Below are 20934 nucleotides of genomic sequence, written 5' to 3'. Positions count from 1 at the left end.
ACTCTCGAAGCTCATTGTCTCCTTTTTTTGATCATACGTTGTTGGTTTTTAAAGTGGTATCGATCATCTGGCATACTAACTTTCCTCGTTTTTTTTTCATTCAATGTAATGCAATCTACACTTCTCTGTTTTTAACCATGGTTAGTTTATCCCCTTCCCAGAATCATCCTCCCTTACTGGAATATGTCTTTGCTGTAAGGCATAAACTATTTTCTTAAACACCTGCTGTCGTTCCTCGGTCCTCTTTGCTGCTAACTCCTTTCCCAGTACTTCAGCTAGCTTTCATAATTACCTTTATTTATTTAGTACATTTGTTTCCGATCCAAGTGTCTCCCTGTCAAATTGAAAGCTAAATGTTTTACTGTCAGTAACATGGAGCAGAAATGATGACACCATGTAAATGTCACTGGGCTAGTAATCCTGAGGCCCAAGCAAATGGTCTGAAAACATGAGTTAAAACTTCCACAACAGCTGGAACATAGACCTCGTCTCGGTATTGGTGACCAGGACAAGTATCAATGATGGCTGTAAAAACTGTAAAATGTTCACTGTGTCCTTTAGTTAAGAAAATCTACCATCCTTGCCCAGTCTGGCCTTCATGAGACACCACACATAGACATGTGGTTGCCCCTGAACTGACCACCTGTAGTGGCTGAGCAAGCCTCAGTGGCTAGCACTGCAGCCTCGCAGCACCAGGGACCCAGGTTCAATTCCTGCCTCTGTGTGACTGTCTGTGTGGAGTTTGCACATTCTCCCTGTGTCTGCGTGGGTTTCCTCCCACAAAGATGTGCAGGTTCGGTGGATTGGCCATGCTAAATTGCCCGTAGTGTTCAGGGGTGTGTGAGTTATAGGGGATGGGTCTGGGTGGGATGCTTCACGGGGTGGTGTGGACTTGTTGGGCCAAAGGGCCTGTTTCCACACTGTAGGGAATCTAATCTAAAAATCCTTTATTTCCAGAGCCTTAGTCCAGCCTTCCGAAGATCCAATGACACCGTCACCATGCCACCGTCTCCCATGCATTAGTCCCTGTAGCAGTCAAATGCTGAGAGTTTGCTGCCCTGAAAAAGGGTAATGTTCTGTGCTTCCTGTTAGCTGATCGATGTTTTTATAGGTTAATAGGTTGTCACCCACACCATATGGTCCTATCTCGTCTCGTAGCCTTTGTAGCACCTTTTGGAAATCCAGGCACATGCCATCTTTTGATTTTGCATCTATTCACATTTGGGCCAAATAATACTGTTTTATGCTTTCCGCAGTGAGTTATGTTTGACTTGAAATGTAAACTTACTTTCTTTCTCCTAAGGTGCTGCTGGACCTGCAGCTTTCCTTTTTCCAGTGCTTGCTTACTTTATTTCACTACTACTGACTTTTACACTGTTGCTTTGTAAGGAAACTGGCAGCCAATTTGTGCATAGTAAGGTCTTGCAAGATTTGGAGTTAATGACCAAACAAATAGTTTTTAAAAGAGTTCGGTGATAAAGGGTGGCCAGAATACTGAGGAGTACTCTTTGAATTGAAACTTGGAGCCTTGTTATGTCCAATTTGCACACGATGTGTAACGTGTCCCTCTACTATCATGTTTCCTCCACATTACCTTACGACAGACTTTGGTGTTTTGTAATATGTTCTGTTCTGTTTCTGTAAATCTCATGATCAGGGTTTTGTTTCCTTTTGCCGGTCAGGGTGTTGCCATCCAATAGTGCTGGGTGGCTGAGAATTCAGCTGTCGGGTTATGATGCTACAACAGAAATGGTTATCTGCCAAAAAAGCTGAACATTGGTATGGGGATTTCGTTGTGTCTTTCTTGGACTATCACTGCTTGTGATAGTCTGACATTGTGTGTATTCGTATATATTAAGGAATTATAATCTGTGTGTGTGTGTGTGTTTTTGCCCTAAAGTCTAATTTGTAATTTTGTGGAAAATAGTTTTGCTGTCTATTCCTCTTGCAGCCCTGTTTACTTCATCTCAAAACTGGTGAACATATTTCCTGATCTTTCAGCTCACTTGGCTGAAAGTTTATGGAAAGGAAACAAATACAATATGCACTTTGAAATCTGGCCTGAGGCTTAATTTTTGTTTTAAATTTTTGTACTTGAGACTGTCAACTGTTCCTTGCTGTTGGTGGGACTTTAAGTAGCCAAGGAAACCAGTGAACAGGATTTTGATTCCTTTTACAGCTACCCATTTTTCCTTTGACCATGTACAATGTGAGGCCATCCCAACCTCATTGTTTTTCTCCCTTTGAACTGACTTGAAGTATGGATACGTAAAATATTGTGGTGATACCCCTCCAAAGTTGAGTAGTGTTGTGGTTGTGCTATTGGCTGAATATTGGAGACCTGGATGAATTTGTTTTAAACAGGTTTGAAAATTTGGATTTAGAAAGCATCTGGAAATAGGCTAGGGCTGTCAAGTTGTTGTAAAATACAACTGATTTATAAACTTACTTCAGGGAAGTCATTAATAGTCTGGATCCATATGGGACTCTAGACTCTCATTGCACTGGTTGACTTTTTATTGCTATCTAAAGTGATCTAAGATGATATTTGGTTGTAACCAACACGACACACCCAGTGCTGCTGGAGATTCGGTAACAATTATTGATCTTGCAAGAAATGCTCACATCCTGAGAGTGGAAGCAAAAGAAAAGGTTTGAGAGAGAGAGAAACTGCAAAGAAATCATCACAATTGGGATCAAAATCAAAGTTCCTGGAAAAACCCAGCAGGCCTGGCAGCATCTGTGAAGGAGAAAACAGTTAACATTTCGGGTTCGGTGATCCTTCCTCAGAACTCTGCTTTCTCTTTCACAGATGCTGCCAGACCTGCTGAGTTTTTCCAGCAGCTTTGTTTCATTCCTGATTTACAGCGTCCGCAGTTCTTCTTGTATTTTATCACAATTGGGATGTTTTGTGTATTCTTCCTGCTGGTAACTTGGATTGTCACCAAATGTCCTACATTTTAGTCATCCCCTCTTCCTAATGTTGTGGTTCGGAAGGCACATACACTGCTGTCCCTGTGCTGAGATCAGTTGACTCACTGTAATTATGCATTGAATGTTAACTGTACCTGGCAGCGTACTTGCAGTTTGAGAGAGCCTTATCACGGGAATCTCAGAACACTGAGCAGAAACTGAGAGAGGTGAGTGTTCGAAGAATTCTCCTCCAAGGTCATTTCTAAAAGTATGGAGTGTGTGGAAAACAGGTTGAGGAAAGAAGTGCCAGCATGAAGAAGGTCCCTCTGTTTGGGATGATAAACACAGTGCTGCAGAATTGAGCTCATGACTGAAAGGACTGATGGGCAGTGGAGTTATCACAAGGCTGAGAAGTGTCAGTGTGATGGAGCAAGTCAGGAAATGTGAACTGTGGGATACAGATGACAGGTTTTGGAATTGAATTCAATCTGTAGTGGCTCATTGAACAGGTAGTCGTGGTTCACAGTGAAGCTTCTACGTGGTCTGTCCATATCATCAAATGCAGGTCCAATTATTAATTGTTTTTTGGCTTTCTGCTCGCTTCCTTATCTCACTTTGGATTAGCCTGTGACCAGGTTTAATGAGTAGCCCAACTAAACACAAAAATTTACATTGAGTGCCTGCAACACAGTAAGAAGTCCGAAGTTAGTTTGGTGTTGTCAGACAAAATGTGTCGCAGATATATTTACACTGTTGCTGCTACCATTTTTGTTTAATGTAGTTTGTGCTGATCTACTTGAGAGGTGTCATTTGTAGGGAGTGGAACCATTTTTCACTTGAGAGTTGAAATTGAATGTTGATTGTGCCAGACACGCATAAAATGAAAATTTTTCTGATGATGCTTCTGCCTTTCAGCCTCAAGAACACCCCCAGCTATGCTGACATATTTCCAATTCTCACATATGTTAGCAACATTGGGTTTCTGATCTAGTAAGATAACAGAGACCAGGACACATGATCTGGGGAGCAGGTCTGCAGATTCCACTACTGCCACTTGGGAATTGAAATTGAATAAAGATCTACTTAGATGGTGTACAATAGAATCCCTAGAGCGTGGAAGCAGGCCATTTGACCCTCTGAAGCATAACCCATGTCTAATCCACCTAGCCTGCACACACTGGGCAATTTAGCGTAGTCAATCCACCCTACTCTGCACATCTTTGAACTGTGGAAGGAAACAGGAAAACCTGGAGGAAATTCACATAGTCACGGGGAGAATGTGCAAAGTCCACACGCGGTCACCTGAGTGTGGAATTGAACCTGGGTCCCTGGCACTGTGAAGCAGCAGTGCTAACCACTGACCCATCATGCTGCCCCAGAAACTGATGGAGTGAAATCAGGTGGAGGCTGTACCCCGAATGGCCTTGAACCACCAATCTTTTGGTTAGTGCTGAACGTGCTGACCAATTGGGCCACAGAGACTGGTTTGTTCATTGTGCCTTTTTGGTAAGGAAGTCTGCCATCTTTACATGGTCTGGACAATGTGAGACTCTTAGATCACACTAATATGGTTGATCGCGGAATTCCAGAATTATTATATCGTAGAACCTGCACCAGCTCTATTATATGCTAATCTCATGCCTTTTCCACATTTTCCTCCCCACCCAAACTATGCAGAAAATTCTAATGCCCTCTTGTATGCCTCGATTGAGCCTGCCTTCACCGCAGTTTCAGGTAGTGCATTCCAGACCCAATAACTTGGTGAATTTTTTCCCCACCCCCTCATTGCAGTTGTGTTATTTGCATGTCACGTACTGGCCTGGAAATCATTGAATATGGCCACTGTAGGAATTTCCACACCACAGGATTAAAGAAGTTCAATAAGATGACAGGCTATTTTAAGAATAATTGGAAATGGGCTTGAAAACCTGGATTTGCAACTTATGTCAATATCCCATAAGTGAACAGCCTTAACATTGCTGTGAGTTAGTTTCAGAGATTAACTGTCCCCAATTTTGCATAGATCAGCAATGAAGTTGGTTAGGAATTTCAAACTCATTTCATACTGTAGCTACCTATAGCTGAAAGGTGAGATTTGCTTCCTTTGTCATGGTTTTGAATCCAAATTACAGAGGAAAAATCCACGTCCACTTCACTAATACAGCTAGTTCCCTGCTTGTATGTAACCTAAACATATGTTTTAACTAGCTGACAAGTTTTTGAAAGCCATTACAGTAAAAGATGTTTACTTCACCTGCACTGCTACCTTCAGTTGTCATTCAAGAGTTAGCATACAAAAAATAGGAGCAAACACGGATTATCGAGTCTCTCAAATTTATGTGCTGGCTTTATTTCCACATTTCTCGGTTCCCTCTTGATCATCTGTTAGAGTGTACTCAATGACTGAGTATTCACGACCCTCTGCAGTAGCAAATTCTTCAGATTCACAACTGAGTGTAGAAATTCCCGTCACTTCGGTCCAAGATAGCCGGCCTCTTGTCCTAAGAACATAACCCCAGACTCTTCGGAGAAAGGGATGATTTCTGAGCAGGTACCCTTTTAACCCTCTATTCCAATATCTATAACTAGAAGTGGTATAGGTTCTGGCTGAACAGCACAGCAAAAGAATGAATCGGATCCATGTTAACTCAGTCATCAGTCCACAATAAAGGCGTTGGAAATGTACAGCTCCTTTTGACTATTTTTGTTGGGCCAGGCCACAACTTTTCCTATCGTCTTGATTGTTCAGATCCACTCAGGAATGTTGTCCAGTTTCCTGCCTATGAACAATTTTATGTGATTTATTAGTGAGCGTAATTTGGTTCTTCCTTGTCTTGACCTTCTGTTTCCTGGGATGGATTGTTTGTGCACTTATTACTTGTATTTTGCTTTTGCTTTGTGGAGGGAGAATGTTTAATGTCGTTCTGCACTTTGCCTTTTGAGGTCTGTAAGCTTGAAAGAAACTCTTTCAGAAGTAACACACACAAACGCAGTCTTTTTTTAACATTGAAATTTTGTTTAAAGTATTGTTGAACAACTGTAAGTCTAATTTACATGGCAACAGCTTCTGTTTTTAGTAGTTCTGCAGGCAGTATTAATATAAATGTTTGTTTTCCTTTTGAACAGAAGGTGCTCTTACATTTTGTTTAAAATAGTGGCTGCAGAATGGACTAGCCTGAGAAGCTGGCAAGCTTCTACAAGTGATAATAGGAACTGTAGATGCTGGAGAATCAGAGATAACAAGGTGTGAAGCTGGATGAACACAGCAGGCCAAGCAGCATCTCAGGAGCACAAAAGCTGATGTTTCAGGCCTAGACCCTTCATCAGAGAGGGGGATGGGGTGAGGGTTCTGGAATAAATAAGGAGAGAGGGGGAGGCGGACCGAAGATGGAGAGAAAAGAAGATAGGTGGAGAAGAGAGTATAGGTGGGGAGGGGATAGGTCAGTCCAGGGAAGACGGACAGGTCAAGGAGGTGGGATGAGGTTAGTAAGTAGGAAATGGAGGTGCGGCTTGGGGTGGGCGGAAGGGATGGGTGAGAGGAAGAACAAGTTAGGGAGGCAGAGACAGGCTGGGCTGGTTTTGGTTTCTCAGAGCCCGTGGCTTTTGAAAGATCCAGTACTTCCAGCTGTTGATTGATATAATATGGTGTGAATTTAATCGGTTTAATACTGTAATCTGTGACATTGGGGACCTCTTGGAAGAGGCTGAGATGGATCATATACTCAAGTGCTTCCGGATGGAAATTGTTGCAAATGCTTTAGCCTTACCTTTTTGTACAGTTGTGCTGGGTTCCCCAAATCATTGAGGATAGGGGTATTTGTGAATCCTCTTTCTCAAGTGGTCTATTTAATTGTCCACAGTTATTCAGAAGTAGATGTGAAAGAACTGCAGAGCTTAGATCATGTTGACATTTCCAATGCCTTTAGACCGGCTGGCATTGACTATCTGGTTTAATTCCATTTTTGTTTGGAGACTTTCCCTCCCAAGATCAATTGCAACATTGTCATCAAACCAGCTGACAAAGGAGGAGCTATTGTCGTACAGAATAGGACAGACTACTGCAAAGAAGCATACTGACAACTGAACAACCATTTGGGGAACACCAGTAGTCAAGGACGTTGAGCGTTCGATCTTCGGGTAAGCATCCTCCAAGGCGTCCTCAAGATTCATAATGCTGAATTGCTGAGCAGAGACTAATAGCCAAGTTCCGCACCCATGAAGATGGTCTCGATCAGGATCTTGCATTCATGGCGTGCTAAATGTGATCCCATGACACTTCTGTATCCGAAAAATCCACCTTTCTGTCCTGTTTTGACACCACCTTGATAAATTATCATGATCTGTCAACCTTAATTAGTTTGTGCAGTGTTGCATTACTTGTTACTTCGGTTAGACACTCGGTATGCGACTCTTATAGCTATCATTATTCCAGTTGGTTTGTCTCCAGCACCACTCTTTAAAATTTTGTTGTAATTATCTCTGCCTCATTCAATCAGATTGTGGGTCATCACTTTTTGTTTATTATTCAGCTGTTGACACTTTTGATCTGCAGAGAGTCAATATTTGACACTCCACTAAGACCACTGTCTGATGCTTTGATCTGTGCCTATAAATTCTGTTTCTCTCTTGCTTCACCTGATGAAGAGGCTATGCTGTGAAAACTAGTGATTTCAAATAAATCCGTTGGCCTTAACCTGATGTTGTCTGATTTCTGACCTTGGGTTATCATTGGCATAGAAATGTAGCTGGAGCAGTTAACTGCCAATCTTAGTTCTTAGACCAGGCATAGACTCTGACTGGTAAGGGTGTTATGATACAGGGGCATCCAGAGGTTGGCAGCCTCCATGACTCTTATTATTACCAATGACAAACATGCATGCATGTATGATGTTTTTTGCCAGCAAAACAGGTTCTTTGAGTTAACATACAGCTTATAGCTTCCAGCACATGCAAATACACCACACTGCATGCTTGACACACAATTAGTTTCCAGTGTAATGCTTAGCAAAGACTAGACTATTTAATAAAGGCAAAGTAGTGTAGAAGCTGGAAATCTGATACAAACACGATACTGGAAAAGTCGCTGCAGGCCTGGCAGTTTGAGTGAGAGTTAGTTTCCCTCTGGTATCACTGATCCTCAAAGCTTAGCACTGCTGTCTCTCTGGCGCAAGGAATAGTGTGTAAAATGCGGTTTGATTCAGTCATGTTGCTGTTTACTTGCCATGAGTATATACTTCCAAATTAATTCTACTTGTCATGTTCCCTCTATGCTGTTTCGTTGACCCAACTATCTAGTTCAATCAATCCAGAAAGTTAACTTAAGTTATTTGGTATTTACAGAATTTGAGTATTGATGAAAAAGGCATTGTTGAAACTTTGTTTGCACTCATTTGTATGATTCCCAAGAATTCCAATTTGGAGTAAACCACCCCTTAGTCAGTGAGGATTGATTGGCAGTTGGACTCTGGTGAAGGTTTTGCCTTGTAAATGCACCATTAATGCTGACTGACTAACTTAGGATTGTTAACTGCGCTTGGACCGTGTTGCACTCGTGTGTACTGTAGCTTGTGTGTGTTAGCACACAGGCCCTGTTCTTTGCCGACAAAATAAATGTATGCGTGTTGTACCTGTTGCAACTCAGCAAAATAGGTGATGAACATTCACTGGTCCATGTTTCAGGGCAATGTTCTGACCACCAGTTGGCCTACCTGATTTCAAATGTTTAAAGTCAATCTGTTAACTATAAGTTATCATGAACTGGTCTGTTCTCTGATAATATGACTGAATCCACTTGCTAAACAATTAATACACTCTCTTTCATGCAGTCCAAATGTTGGTTTTCCCCTCACAGGATGAGGGTGATGCTGGCTAGGCCAGCATTTATTGCCTATCCTTCATTACCCAGGGGTCAGTTAAAGGTCAACCATATTACTTTGAATCTGGAGCACCATATAGGCCAGACCAGGTAAGGATGGCAGTTTCCTTCCCTAAAGGATGTGTGACCAGATGGGTTTTTCCTGACAATTGGCAATGGTCTCGTGGTTGTCATTAGGCTCTTAATTCCACGTTTTTATTGAATTCACACCCCACCATCTGCCATGGCAGAGATTTTAACCTGGGTCCACAGAACTTTGGGTCTCTGGATTAACAGCCCTGCGATAATGCCATTAAGCTATTGCCTCCCGAAGAAATTGTTCTTTAAAAAAAAAGTGAATACCTATACTAATGACTTTACGGAGTTGGAGCTTCATGTGGCTGTAGTACAGGCTGCATGGCTGACTTTTAAATGCCTGCCACATTTGAAAGCTGGGTAACAAAATAGGCCTTGCCGCAACTGCCCACATCCTGAGGACAAATCTACAGAAATATATTTGATAACTTGGCTATTTCCTAATCGGTGATCTGGTATGCTAGATTAACACCGTTGTCTTATCCTGTTCTCTCATCTGAAGCTTCCTGTCAAAGAGTCACGCCTACACCTGTGTAATTAATCTACCAGTGCTCAGGATACCTATGCCTATCCTAACAGCATTACCATTCAGCACAATTTGTGCTGTCTGGCATTTTTTTTGTCAGCTATTTCAAGGAAGTCTTGCTGGAGTGTAATCTTACATTTCTTGATTAAAGAAAATTCTTGATGCATCTGAAGAAGGGTCCATGGATCCGAAACATTAATTCTGCTTTCTCTCAGCAGAAGCTGTCAGACTTATTGAGTTTTTCAGCAATTTTTGATTTTTGTTTCTGATTTCCAGCATCTGCAGTTCTTTCAGTTTTCTTGAACATTTATTCCAATAATTTACAAATCACACAGACCAGTGGTACGAAGGTAACAGCTTGAATTTCCATAACACTGTATTGGTGTTGGAAATAGGGTTGGAAATCAGGGTTTTTACCCTGATATTGTGGTTGGTATTTATTCCTGAGCCAGCATTGCTAAATGCATAATCTCTGTTGTTTGTGGGACTTTGTGCTCAACTGTTGAGATTTCAATGACCACAGAATAAAAGTAATTCAGTACCATAGTGTTTTGTGGCATACTGAAAGTTATGAAAGGTCGCTGTAGAAATAATCTTTTGCTCCTTGCTTGTTTGGTTTCCCAAATTTTGCGCATCACTTGCCATATTCAAGGCAAATATGGCAGCCATTTTGTTCCCTGAATTAAATCAAGGGCCATTTGTATTTTTGGTCGATAAACAAACAGGAAGCTGGAAGAACGCAACGAGCCAGGCAACATCTGAAGAAAAGGATAAGTCAACAGTTTGGGTATTACCCTTCTTCAAGACTGGATCAGTTTAGTGATTGATCTTGATTCAAGGAATGGAGTTTTGGTCCTGACATTGGAAGAATTTTCAGCTTTTATTTGAATAGTGCCATTGAACTATGAAAGTGCACCTACGTTACAGTTACAGGTCCTTGATTAAATATTGTCCAATAATGCTGCTCTTAAGTGAACATAAAATGTGCTGCAGAGATCATAGGACTGCAGATGCTGGAGAATCCGAGATAACAAGGTGTGGAGCTGGATGAACACAGCAGGCTAAACAGCATCTTGGGAGCAGGGAAGCTGACATTTCGGGCCTAGACCCTTTGTCAGGTCTAAGCCCGTAACGTCAGCTTTCCGGCTCCTAAGGTGCTGATTGGCCTGCTGTGTTCATCCATCTCCACACCTTGTTATCTCTACAAAATGTGCTGTAGTCTGGGACTGGGCTTGAACCGACCAAACCAGCTGACTTCAAGATTTGCCTGTTACTCAGAGTCGAGCTAACACTTGGAGCAAAATGCAGAGGGCTAGGAGGATCGTGATTATTTTGGCTGCTCTGACAAGAACGACCTTGATGAATGTTGTTAAAAACATAGTTTGACTCTTTTTTTGTAGAATTGCTGTTGCACTTCATTGGAGTGTGATGGCTGCCTGCTTAGCCTCAGCTACATCTGTTTTGTGTTAAGTTGGCAAAATGTTTGTGGTTTTTGTTTCTCCAATGTTAGAGAATTGAATGTGCTCATTTATTTTGGGGAGAATTAGTGGAAGCTGTTCATGGGAGACTAGTATTTGAGTAACACAGGCAATTTGATATTTCTGGGTGGAGATGCAGATATTGCAAGAGAATTAAGTCTTGGGGCATGTAAATTAGTCCACTGTGTCCTTTAATTGGATCAAAAACTATATTGGCCCCATATGCAGACTTTTTTAATCAACTTGTTCAGAGATGTTGTGTCACACCTCCAGAGCAGTTAGGACTTGTGCCTCTGCTCAGAAGCAGGTGCATACTACCCGACCACAAGTGGCTTAGGTTTCTTTCTGTTTGGATCGCTGGTCCTTTCCCTGTCACACCCTGATTCCTCTGAAATATTCAGTGCTTTCCTATTCCAACTTTTATGTTGGTTTCTGTTTATATTAATTAGTGAAACAAGCTTCTGTGGCATGTGACTTCCCTCAGTTAACACTGTTCTCATACCATGCCCAACTGAGGACACTAGTGAGCTGAGATGACCAGTGTTGGCAGGGATCTGGATGTGAGTTTGCTCACTGAGCTGGAAGGCTAGTGTTGGCAGGCCCAAGTATTGGAAATCACAAGTGAGTCCTGCTATCGTCCTAACAGTCACCAATTTGTTTATTCTCCATTTGGAAATTATTATGTAGCAATAGCCTTCAAAGAAAGGAAATCTTTGGAGTTGAAGCAATTTTTCATTTTTAAAATCATTTCTACCTTTGAAAGATTTCAATGAGAAAATTTTAGTCTTGAATCCTGTAAGCAACATGAAAGGGAACTGAGAAGGTTACCAAAATGAAGTGAGGGTGGAGTTGAATTTTGGGGTTTCAGGACAGTGGTTTCTTCTGAAGAAGAGCCGTAGGCAGCGGAACCTGTTCTTGAGATAGCACTGAGGTTTGCTTGAAGGGGTGTGATGTTACCAAGTTGCAATTAAACCTGATGGTTGCAAAACGGCGGAAGAGTTAGCTAAATAACTTCCTTGGTAGTACCTGGAAAAGAAATAGCCTCTTCCCTTCCTCAACAGGAGAAAAGCACCACCCTTCTGGGTCTGACTCATCCTCCTGATCTTTGGCGTTCTTGTGTGATTTTTGATATTGCTGCGTTTTATACCTCTTCCTCTGTTATTAGAAAAGATCAGAAATTAAAATTGAATGTTGAACATGCGCAGTTACCTTTTAAATGTTCAAAAAGCCCTAAGCATGATGGGGCAGTTCAGCACAACTGAGAGGCAATTAAGAGGAAAATTACAAGACTTGTGATGACACTTGGTCAGGCATCAGCCACGTCGATCTTTCCACCACGCAGCCTAACCTCAAGTGGTTATATGCCCTTTAGTTTTGGACTCCCCCACTTTGGGGCAAAAACCATACCTATTTACCTGCTCCGTGCCCCTCATGATTTTATAAACTTCTATAAGGTTACCCGTCAGCCTCTGACGCTGTGGGGAAAATAGCCCTAACCTATTCAGCCTCTCCGTTTAGTTTAAACCTTTACAACCCTGGCAATATCCTTTCAAGTCTTTTCCAAACCTTTCGAGTTTCACAACATCCATCATATATCATTGTAAAATTCTAGAAAGCCACTAAGCATAGTGGTCATCTTCACTTAGTCTACATTTGTTTACATAGGGAAACATTACAAGCAAACATCTTCTTACTTGAGGGGCACTACCATTGTGCCAAAGGAGCAGTCTTTACATGCTCAAGGTATTTTCGTAATCAGCTTGTTTGGAGATTCTATACCGATAGAACATAGAACATTACAGCACAGTACAGGCCCTTTGGCCCTCTGTTGTGCCGACCTGTCATACCGATCTCAAGCCCATCTAACCTACACTATTCCATGTACGTCCATATGCTTATCCAATGACGACTGAAATGTACCTAAAGTTGGCGAATCTACTACCGTTGCAGGCAAAGCGTTCCATTCCCTTACTACTCTCTGAGTAAAGAATCTACCTCTGACATCTGTCCTATATCTTTCACCCCTCAATTTAAAGCTATGCCCCCTCATGCTCGCCGTCACCGTCCTAGGAAAAAGGCTGTCCCTATCCACCCTATCTAACCCTCTGATTATTTTATATGTCTCAATTAAGTCATCTCTCAACCTTCTCTCTAACGAAAACAGCCTCAAGTCCCTCAGCCTTTCCTCGTAAGACCTTCCCTCCATACCAGGCAACATCCTGGTAAATCTCCTCTGCACCCTTTCCAAAGCTTCCACATCCTTCTTATAATGCAGTGACCCGAACTGTACGCAATACTCCAAGTGCGGCCGCACCAGAGTTTTGTACAGCTTCACCATAACCTCTTGGTTCCGGAACTTGATCCCTCTGTTAATAAAAGCTAAAACACTGTATGCCTTCTTAACAGCCCTGTCAACCTGGATGGCAACTTTCAAGGATCTGTGTACATGGACACCGAGATCTCTCTGCTCATCTACGCTACTAAAAATCTTACCATTAGCCCAGTACTTTGCCTTCCGGTTACTCTTACCAAAGTGCATCACCTCACACTTGTCCGCATTAAACTCCATTTGCCACCTCAGCCCAGCTCTGCAGCTTATAGAACATAGAACATTACAGCACAGTACAGGCCTTTTGGCCCTTGATGTTGTGCCGATCTGTCACACCGACCTGAAGCCCATCTAACCTATCTATGTCTGTCTGCAACCTACGGCATCCTTTGTCACTATCCACAACTCCATCCACCTATGGGTGTTTATAAAATCATGAGGGGCATAGATAAGGTGAATGGCCAGAGACTTTTTCCCCTACTGTTGGTGAGTTCAAAACTAGGGGACGTTTTTGTGGGTGAGGGGCAAAAGGCTTGAAAAGGACACGGGGGCAACTTTTATTTTACACTGGTTCAGTGTGTGGAATGATCTGCCAGAGCGAGTGGTAGATGTGGGTACAGTTAGAATGTTTAAGACAATTGGATAAGAATCATAGAATCCCTGCATTTAGCTCATTGAGTCCACATCAGTCCTCTGAAGAACATCCGTCTCAGACCCATCGCACCAAATGCCCTAGTCCTGCAACCTGCATTTCCCATGGCCAATTCACCTAGCCAGCACATCCCTGGACACTATGGGGAATTTTAACATGGCCAATCCACCCTAACCTCCACATCTTTGTACTATGGGAGGAAAGTGGAACAACCAGAGGCAACCCACAAAGACACTGGGAGAATGTGCAGACTCCACACAGGCAGTTGCCTGAGGCTGGAATTGAACCTGGGTCCTGGTACTGTGGAGGCAATGCTAACCACTGAGCCATTGTCCTACCCTTGTCATGAATAGAAAAGGTTTAGTAGGAATTGGGCCAAGCACATGCAAGTGGGACTAGTTTGGTTTGGTATGGACTGGTCGGACCGAAGGATCTGTTTCCATGCTGTATGACTCTATCTCTATATCCAGGGTAAGTGACACATGAACCTGGGCCTGCTGACCCAAAGGTCGGGGCACTGCAACTGTGCTACAAGAACCCAAATATATAACTCCTAGATATTTTCCAATCAATCCCTTCAGCAGTATTGCATTCCTGCTGAGCAGTGGGGGAACTTGAGCCCAGATCTCCTGGCCCTGAGGTAGAGACAGTACCACTACACCACCACCTATGCTCCAATGCTTATTTTCTAGTAGGATATTTCCAATCGGCCAGTTTAAATGATGTTGCACACCTCTCGACACGAACCCAGACTTCCTGGCTCAAAGGTACAGACACTACTACTGTACTACATGACCCCTCCATATGTCCTCCTCTTAGTTTTTATTAGATGTCCTTTTAGTGATGTCCCAGTTAATATCCTCCGCATGCATTTGATTAAGCACAGTTGATACACAACAAATGGTTTCTTGCTAAAGATAAATCAGCTATTCTGCTTAATTCTGCTTGAATGTGACAATTGAATTTTTACTTTTCCCCTTCAGATTCTTCTTTTAGCCTGCAATTTTTATATCGACTCATTTCCCTCCGAATTGTACAGTACTGGTCAAATAATTGAATGTCTGAATGTCAGTGAGTCTGTGCTTAAGCTTCCTAATAATGATCAGGTGGATTGTATGTTGTTTACTATTGACCTTGTGGACAATCAGTACACAAATCTACTCCTTTGCCCTGAAAAAAAAACTTTGCACCTTGCCTCAATAATTCTTGAGGTTTGTTCCAATAACCATTGAATGTGCTAATTTGAAATGAAGAGTGTTGAAGTTGATGTGAAGCAACCAGTGCCAGTTGTTGATAAAATCATAGGAAAGCAAGTTGTGAGGAGGATACAAAGAGGCTGCCAAGGGATGTAGATAAGTTAAATAGTGGACAAACATTTAACACATGGCGGATAATGTGGAAAATAAGGTTGGCCAGAGGAGCAGAAAAGTAGAATGATTTTAAATGAAGAGAAATTGCAAAATTGTGCAATAGAAGGGATCTAGGAATCTTAGTACGTGAATCGCAAAAGGTTATTCTGCAGACACAGCATATAATTAGGAATGTTGACCTTGAGTGTAAGGGGAATAGCATATAAACACGATGAAGTCTTGCTATAATTGTTTAAAGTATTGGTGACACCATACTTGGCTATCGCATACAATTGTACTTCCTTTTAATATTGTTTAATCCAATACTTTACAAACAGGAATGCTCCATTAATTGAAATTTCTGTACTTTGACTGTTGTCATTCCTTTTCTTATTAAATATCTATTCTTTGGGGCCTTTTTCTGCATGTTCTGGAATAGAATCTTTACAAAAAGCAAGGTGCCAGGATGTATAGCCCAGGTAGCTTTGGGAGTCAGTGAGTTTATAGTGCATATTAGTGGCCAGTCTAACCCAGAAGTGAAAACAGATATCAAGCAAGGGAAAGGAGGAGTCAAAGATAAGCCAGGTGAAAGTGAGGGCAGGATGGAAATTAGAAGCAAAAGCCATGAACTCTTCTGGTTCGGGATGAGTTGGGGAAGCAGCATTGATTATAGCAGAGAATTGTGGGAGGAGTCTGGAATAGGACTGGATGAGGAATGTTCCATGTACCCCATGAAGAGACGGGCATAACTGGGGCTCATGAAAATGAGAGGAGTTAAGAGAAGTTGTTGGTGAGGACAAGCTCCTCCAAATGGAGGAAGATGGCGTGTGGTGATGGTTCAAGTTTCCGCTCCAGGAAGAAGCGGAGAGCCCAGAGTGCAAATGGATTGCATGTCCATGGTAAAGAAGAGGCCATTAGAGCTGGCAAACTGGAAATTCTGAAACTGGTGTAAAGCGTCAGGAATCACTGATGTGCATGGGTGGGGACTGGATCAGGGAGAAAAGACTGAGACACGGTGGGGAGCAATGAGTTCCAGATTGGATCTAGAATTGGCTGAGTGGCAAGAAGTAGAGGGAAGTAATTGAGGGTGTATTTCCCGCTGGAAGTCTGAGACCAGTGGGGCGCCACAGGATTCACTGGGGCCCGTGATGTTTGTGGTTTATGTAAACATTTGAGACTCGAATGTTGGAAGATTGATCAATAAAGTTGCAGATGATACAAAAAATTTGAGTGATAAATTGTTTTCCTTGGAGCAGAGAAGATTGAGAGAGGACATGATTGAGATGCATACAATTATGAGGAGCTTAAATAGGGTTGATTGGGGGAGGGGGGAACACTATTCCCTTTGATTGAAGGATCAATGACCAGGGCATTGACTTAAGGTAAAGGGGAAGAAGGCATAGAGGAGTCGTGAAGAATAGCTTTTTCGCCTAGATGATCTCCCAGGGAATCTAGAATACATGCCTTGTAAAGTGGTAGAAGCAGAAACTCAACATTTTAAGAAATATTTAGATGTGCACCGCTGTTGCCAATAGTTAGGTAGTTGTTTTTGACCGGCACAAGCTTGATGTGCTGAAAGGCCTTTTTCAGAGCTGTAGATTCTTATGATTATGATGCTAGCTAAAACCAGGAGCCAGAAATATGAGAAAATTACTTAGAAGTCCAGTTGGGAAACTTAGAAGCAATTTCTTTACTCTGAGTGACTAAAATGCAGAATTGACTGCAAGTATTTGAGGCAAATAGCTGAATACACTAATCTAGTAAAAGAACAAAGATTTAAAAGATGCGCTATGACGAAGTGGATGGTCTGGGATCTGGTAACCTTTTTAGAAGTTACTTTTAAATTTGCCTGTCTTTCTGGCACTGTTTCAGATCACAAGAACTCACTGTATTAAAAGAAAATTCCTTTATTAACAATCTTAAACCTGTCTCATCCCAAAATTTAAACATCTTCCTGCTAGTCACTTACACTGCATGATCATGAAGGTCTCATTAAGTTGTCTCATTTTGGTGCCACAATAGTTTTCCAACTCTGACCATGTTTACCAGGGTTTCAGATGTGGCTGTGTTTTTTTAAAAAAAAATTCTTTGCTTCTAGGTTCCATGTTCAAGTCCAGCTGCAGGGTTTGAGCACAAAAGGGGCGACACGGTGGGTTAGTGGTTAGCACTGCTGCCCCTCAGGAATCTGAGTTCAATTTCCACCCTCTGGTGACTGTCTGTGTGGAGTTTTCACGCTCTCCCTGTGTCTGCATGGGTTTCCTCCGGGTGCTCGGGTTTCCTCCCACGGCCCAAAGGTGTGAAGGCTCTATGGATTGGTCATGCTAAGTGGCCTGTAGTGTTTAGGTTAGGTGGGTTATAGGGGATGGGTCTGGGTGGGATGCTCGGAGGATCAGTGTGGACTTGTTGGGCCGAAGGATCTGTTTCCATACTGTAGGGATTCTAAATAGAGACAGATGCTATTAGAGCAGCAGTACTGAGGGAGAGCCATCCTGTTAAGGAGATATTGAATTGAGTTGCTGTTTGCTCCTTCATCTGGAGGCCAACATACCAAGTTGTAGCGAGTTTTGAGAAGATTTGTAGCTCAGGTTGAGGTTCTGGATGTGAGTTTGCTTGCTGAGCTGGAAGGTTGGTTTTCAGACGTTTCGTCACCATTCTAGGTAACATCATCAATGAGCCTCTGGTCAAGCGCTGGTGTTATGTCCCGCTCTCTCTTTATCTGTTTACGTTTCCTTGGGTTGGTGATGTCATTTCCTATTCTTTTTCTCAGAGGATGGTAGATGGGCTCCAAATCAGTGTGTTTGTTGATGGAGTTCCGGTTGGAATGCCATGCTTCTAGGAATTCTCGTGCGTGTCTCTGTTTGGCTCATCCTAGGATGGATGTGTTGTCCCAATCAAAGTGGTGTCCTTCCTCATCTGTATGTAAGGATACTAGTGATAGTGGGTCATGTCGTTTTGTGGCTAGTTGATGTTCATGTATCCTGGTGGCTAGCTTTCTGCCAGTTTGTCCAATGTAGTGTTTGTCACAGTTCTTGCAAGGTATTTTGTAGATGACGTTCATTTTGCTTGTTGTCTGTATCGGGTCTTTCAACTAGCCACAAAACGACATGACCCACCATCACTTGTATCCTTACATACAGATGAGGAAGGACACCACATCCATCCTAGGACAAGCCAAACAGAGACACGCACGAGAATTCCCAGAAGCATGGCATTCCAACCGGAACTCCATCAACAAAGTGGCTCCAAATCAATCTACCATCCTCTGAGAAAAAGAACAGGAAATGACATCGCCAACGTGGGAAATGCTAAACAGATAAATAGAAAGCGGGACATAACACCAGTGCTTCATCGGAGGCTCACTGATGATGTTACCTAGAATGGTGACGCAACGTCTAAAAACTAACCTTCCAGCTCAGCGAGCAAACTCACATCCAATATAAAGTTGTCCAGCAAAGGCTTTGATCACTTAAAGCCAGCACCGCCAGGTGGGACATGCTGTTTGTATGCTTGAAGACAAACTCCTGAAGCAGCTGAAATAACAAGGTGTAGACCTGGATAAACACAGCAGGCCAAGCAGCATCAGGGGAGCCGGAAGGCTGACGTTTCGGGCCTAGACCCTTTAGAAATGGGAAATCCTGAAGCAGCTGCTTTTCTTAAAACTTGGAGCAACAGGAGACTCCCAGGAGAAGTGCTTTTGTGATGTTTTCAAAACACCCCCAGGAGGTGAAACATGCCTGATTTCATGGGGAAACCCTGGCTTCTGAATGACCACAGTGGTGAAAATTCAGCTGGGAAACCTCCAAACACTTCAAGAAACTCTACCAGGAATGCAAATAAATGAAATAAGGCTTAAGACCATGTACGTAAAATTCAAGCACCTCCAGGTCCCGGCTGTTCTTGCACCACATATGGCGCAGACTGTGTATTGCATGTTGAGTTAATCAACCATCTCGCAACACATTGAAACAGAGTAGAAACAAGTCATCTTTGATCCCGGGGGGGGGTGAAAATAAAAGATCATGTGACTACTGTTCAAAAGAGCAGGAGGGGAGTTCTCCCTAGGTTCCTTGTCATTATTTGTAGCTCAATTAGCATCATGAAGCTGATCATTAGGTCACTATCATATTGCTGTTTGTGAGATTAGCTACTGCATTTCCAACATTACGGTAATGACCACACTCTGTTGGTTTCTACAGCTTTGAGTTATTTTGAAGTCATTGAGGACCTATATACACTCAAGTTGTTTATATTCCTAGTGGTTTCACTTTGACCTCCTGTCAAGCATTGCTCACCCCTACATCACTGTTTTGGTCCACCCTTAGGCTTCTAAATCTTGTTTCAACCCATTGGCAGTTAAGACTTCCAGATCGATATGGTGCAGATAGTGCTGTTCTTATCGTGGTACAGTCACCTAAATAACGTGTAGTGTCAGTTAACAGCTGCAGTCAGTGTCTAGGTGGTGGCAGCAGGTGCTGCTGTTTTGTATAGCCGTTCAGTTATCATGTGTTGACTTAATGGTATATTAAACAGATTTTCTGTTGTGTGTTCACATCAATCAGTGATGTTTAGTAACTTAAGTGTTTTGCTTCACTACCCATTTTGCATTTTTAGATATTTTCAAAACAACCTGTTCAGAAATTTTATTGCACACAGCAGGAACAGACGGGGCTTGATCCTGGCCTCCTGGCTCACAGGCAAGAACACTAACACTGTACCACAGGAGCATCTATTTCCGACTCTTCCTTATATTTGTCTCTATTTCTCTCCTGTTTTAAGTTTTGTTTTAAAAAAAAATTCTTTGCTCCAGACTGAATCTTTATCCAGGGTTACTCTGTTAGTTGGTAACCTCATGTAAGAATGTTTGCTCTTGGGATAAGGCTGACTTCATACACTCAGCCTCTCATTAGTTGCAAAGAAATCATGATGTGGTTTGCTCTAGCTTTGAAGCAGTTTTTTGAAATCACTGTCTCAACTTGCCATGGTGGATTGCAATCCTTGAGTTGTTAACCAAATGCTATACCGCCTCACCAAGATAGGTCTTGGATTGGGATAGGACTATTTTCCTCTCTGCATTCTCTCCACCTATCTATCTTATTGCACACATTTCCCTCACCATTCCTTTCCCAGTCAGGAAAATACCTGAGATAATAGGAACTGCAGATGCTGGAGAATCCAAGATAATAAAATGTGAGGCTGGATGAACACAGCAGGCCAAGCAGCATCTCAGGAGCACAAAAGCTGACGTTTCGGGCCTAGACCCTTCATCAGAGAGGGGGATGGGGAGAGGGAACTGGAATAAATAGGGAGAGAGGGGGAGGCGGACCGAAGATGGACAGAAAAGAAGATAGGTGGAGAGGTAGGGAGGGGATAGGTCAGTCCAGGGAAGCCGGACAGGTCAAGGAGGTGGGATGAGGTTAGTAGGTAGATGGGGGTGTGGCTTGGGGTGGGAGGAAGGGATGGGTGAGAGGAAGAACAAGTTAGGGAGGCAGAGACAGGTTGGACTGGTTTTGGGATGCAGTGGGTGGAGGGGAAGAGCTGGGCTGGTTGTGTGGTGCAGTGGGGGGGGAGGGGACGAACTGGGCTGGTTTAGGGATGCAGTTGGGGAAGGGGAGATTTTGAAACTGGTGAAGTCCACATTGATACCATTAGGCTGCAGGGTTCCCAGGCGGAATATGAGTTGCTGTTCCTGCAACCTTCGGGTGGCAGCATTGTGGCACTGCAGGAGGCCCATGATGGA

At 42.7% G+C, this 20934-nt stretch overlaps 1 protein-coding gene across 2 annotated transcripts in view; it reads left to right on the top strand.

Annotated features, from left to right (window-relative positions):
- Positions 1–20934, top strand: part of inppl1a (inositol polyphosphate phosphatase-like 1a) — a 268648-nt gene that overhangs the window by 32708 nt on the left and 215006 nt on the right. The window contains exon 1 of one of the 2 annotated variants that reach the window (XM_048533395.2): positions 1718–1779. The exons of the other annotated variant lie outside the window; for it this stretch is intronic. Within the exon in view, the coding sequence (XP_048389352.1) occupies positions 1733–1779 (47 nt within the window). The 5' untranslated portion in view covers positions 1718–1732. Of the gene's footprint in view, positions 1–1717; positions 1780–20934 lie in introns of those variants that run through there. 2 annotated transcript variants of the gene reach the window in all.

Source organism: Stegostoma tigrinum, chromosome 6, assembly GCF_030684315.1.
Source record: "Stegostoma tigrinum isolate sSteTig4 chromosome 6, sSteTig4.hap1, whole genome shotgun sequence".
In the NCBI taxonomy this organism is placed as follows: domain Eukaryota; kingdom Metazoa; phylum Chordata; class Chondrichthyes; order Orectolobiformes; family Stegostomatidae; genus Stegostoma; species Stegostoma tigrinum.
This window is presented reverse-complemented; position numbering and strand designations above follow the sequence as displayed.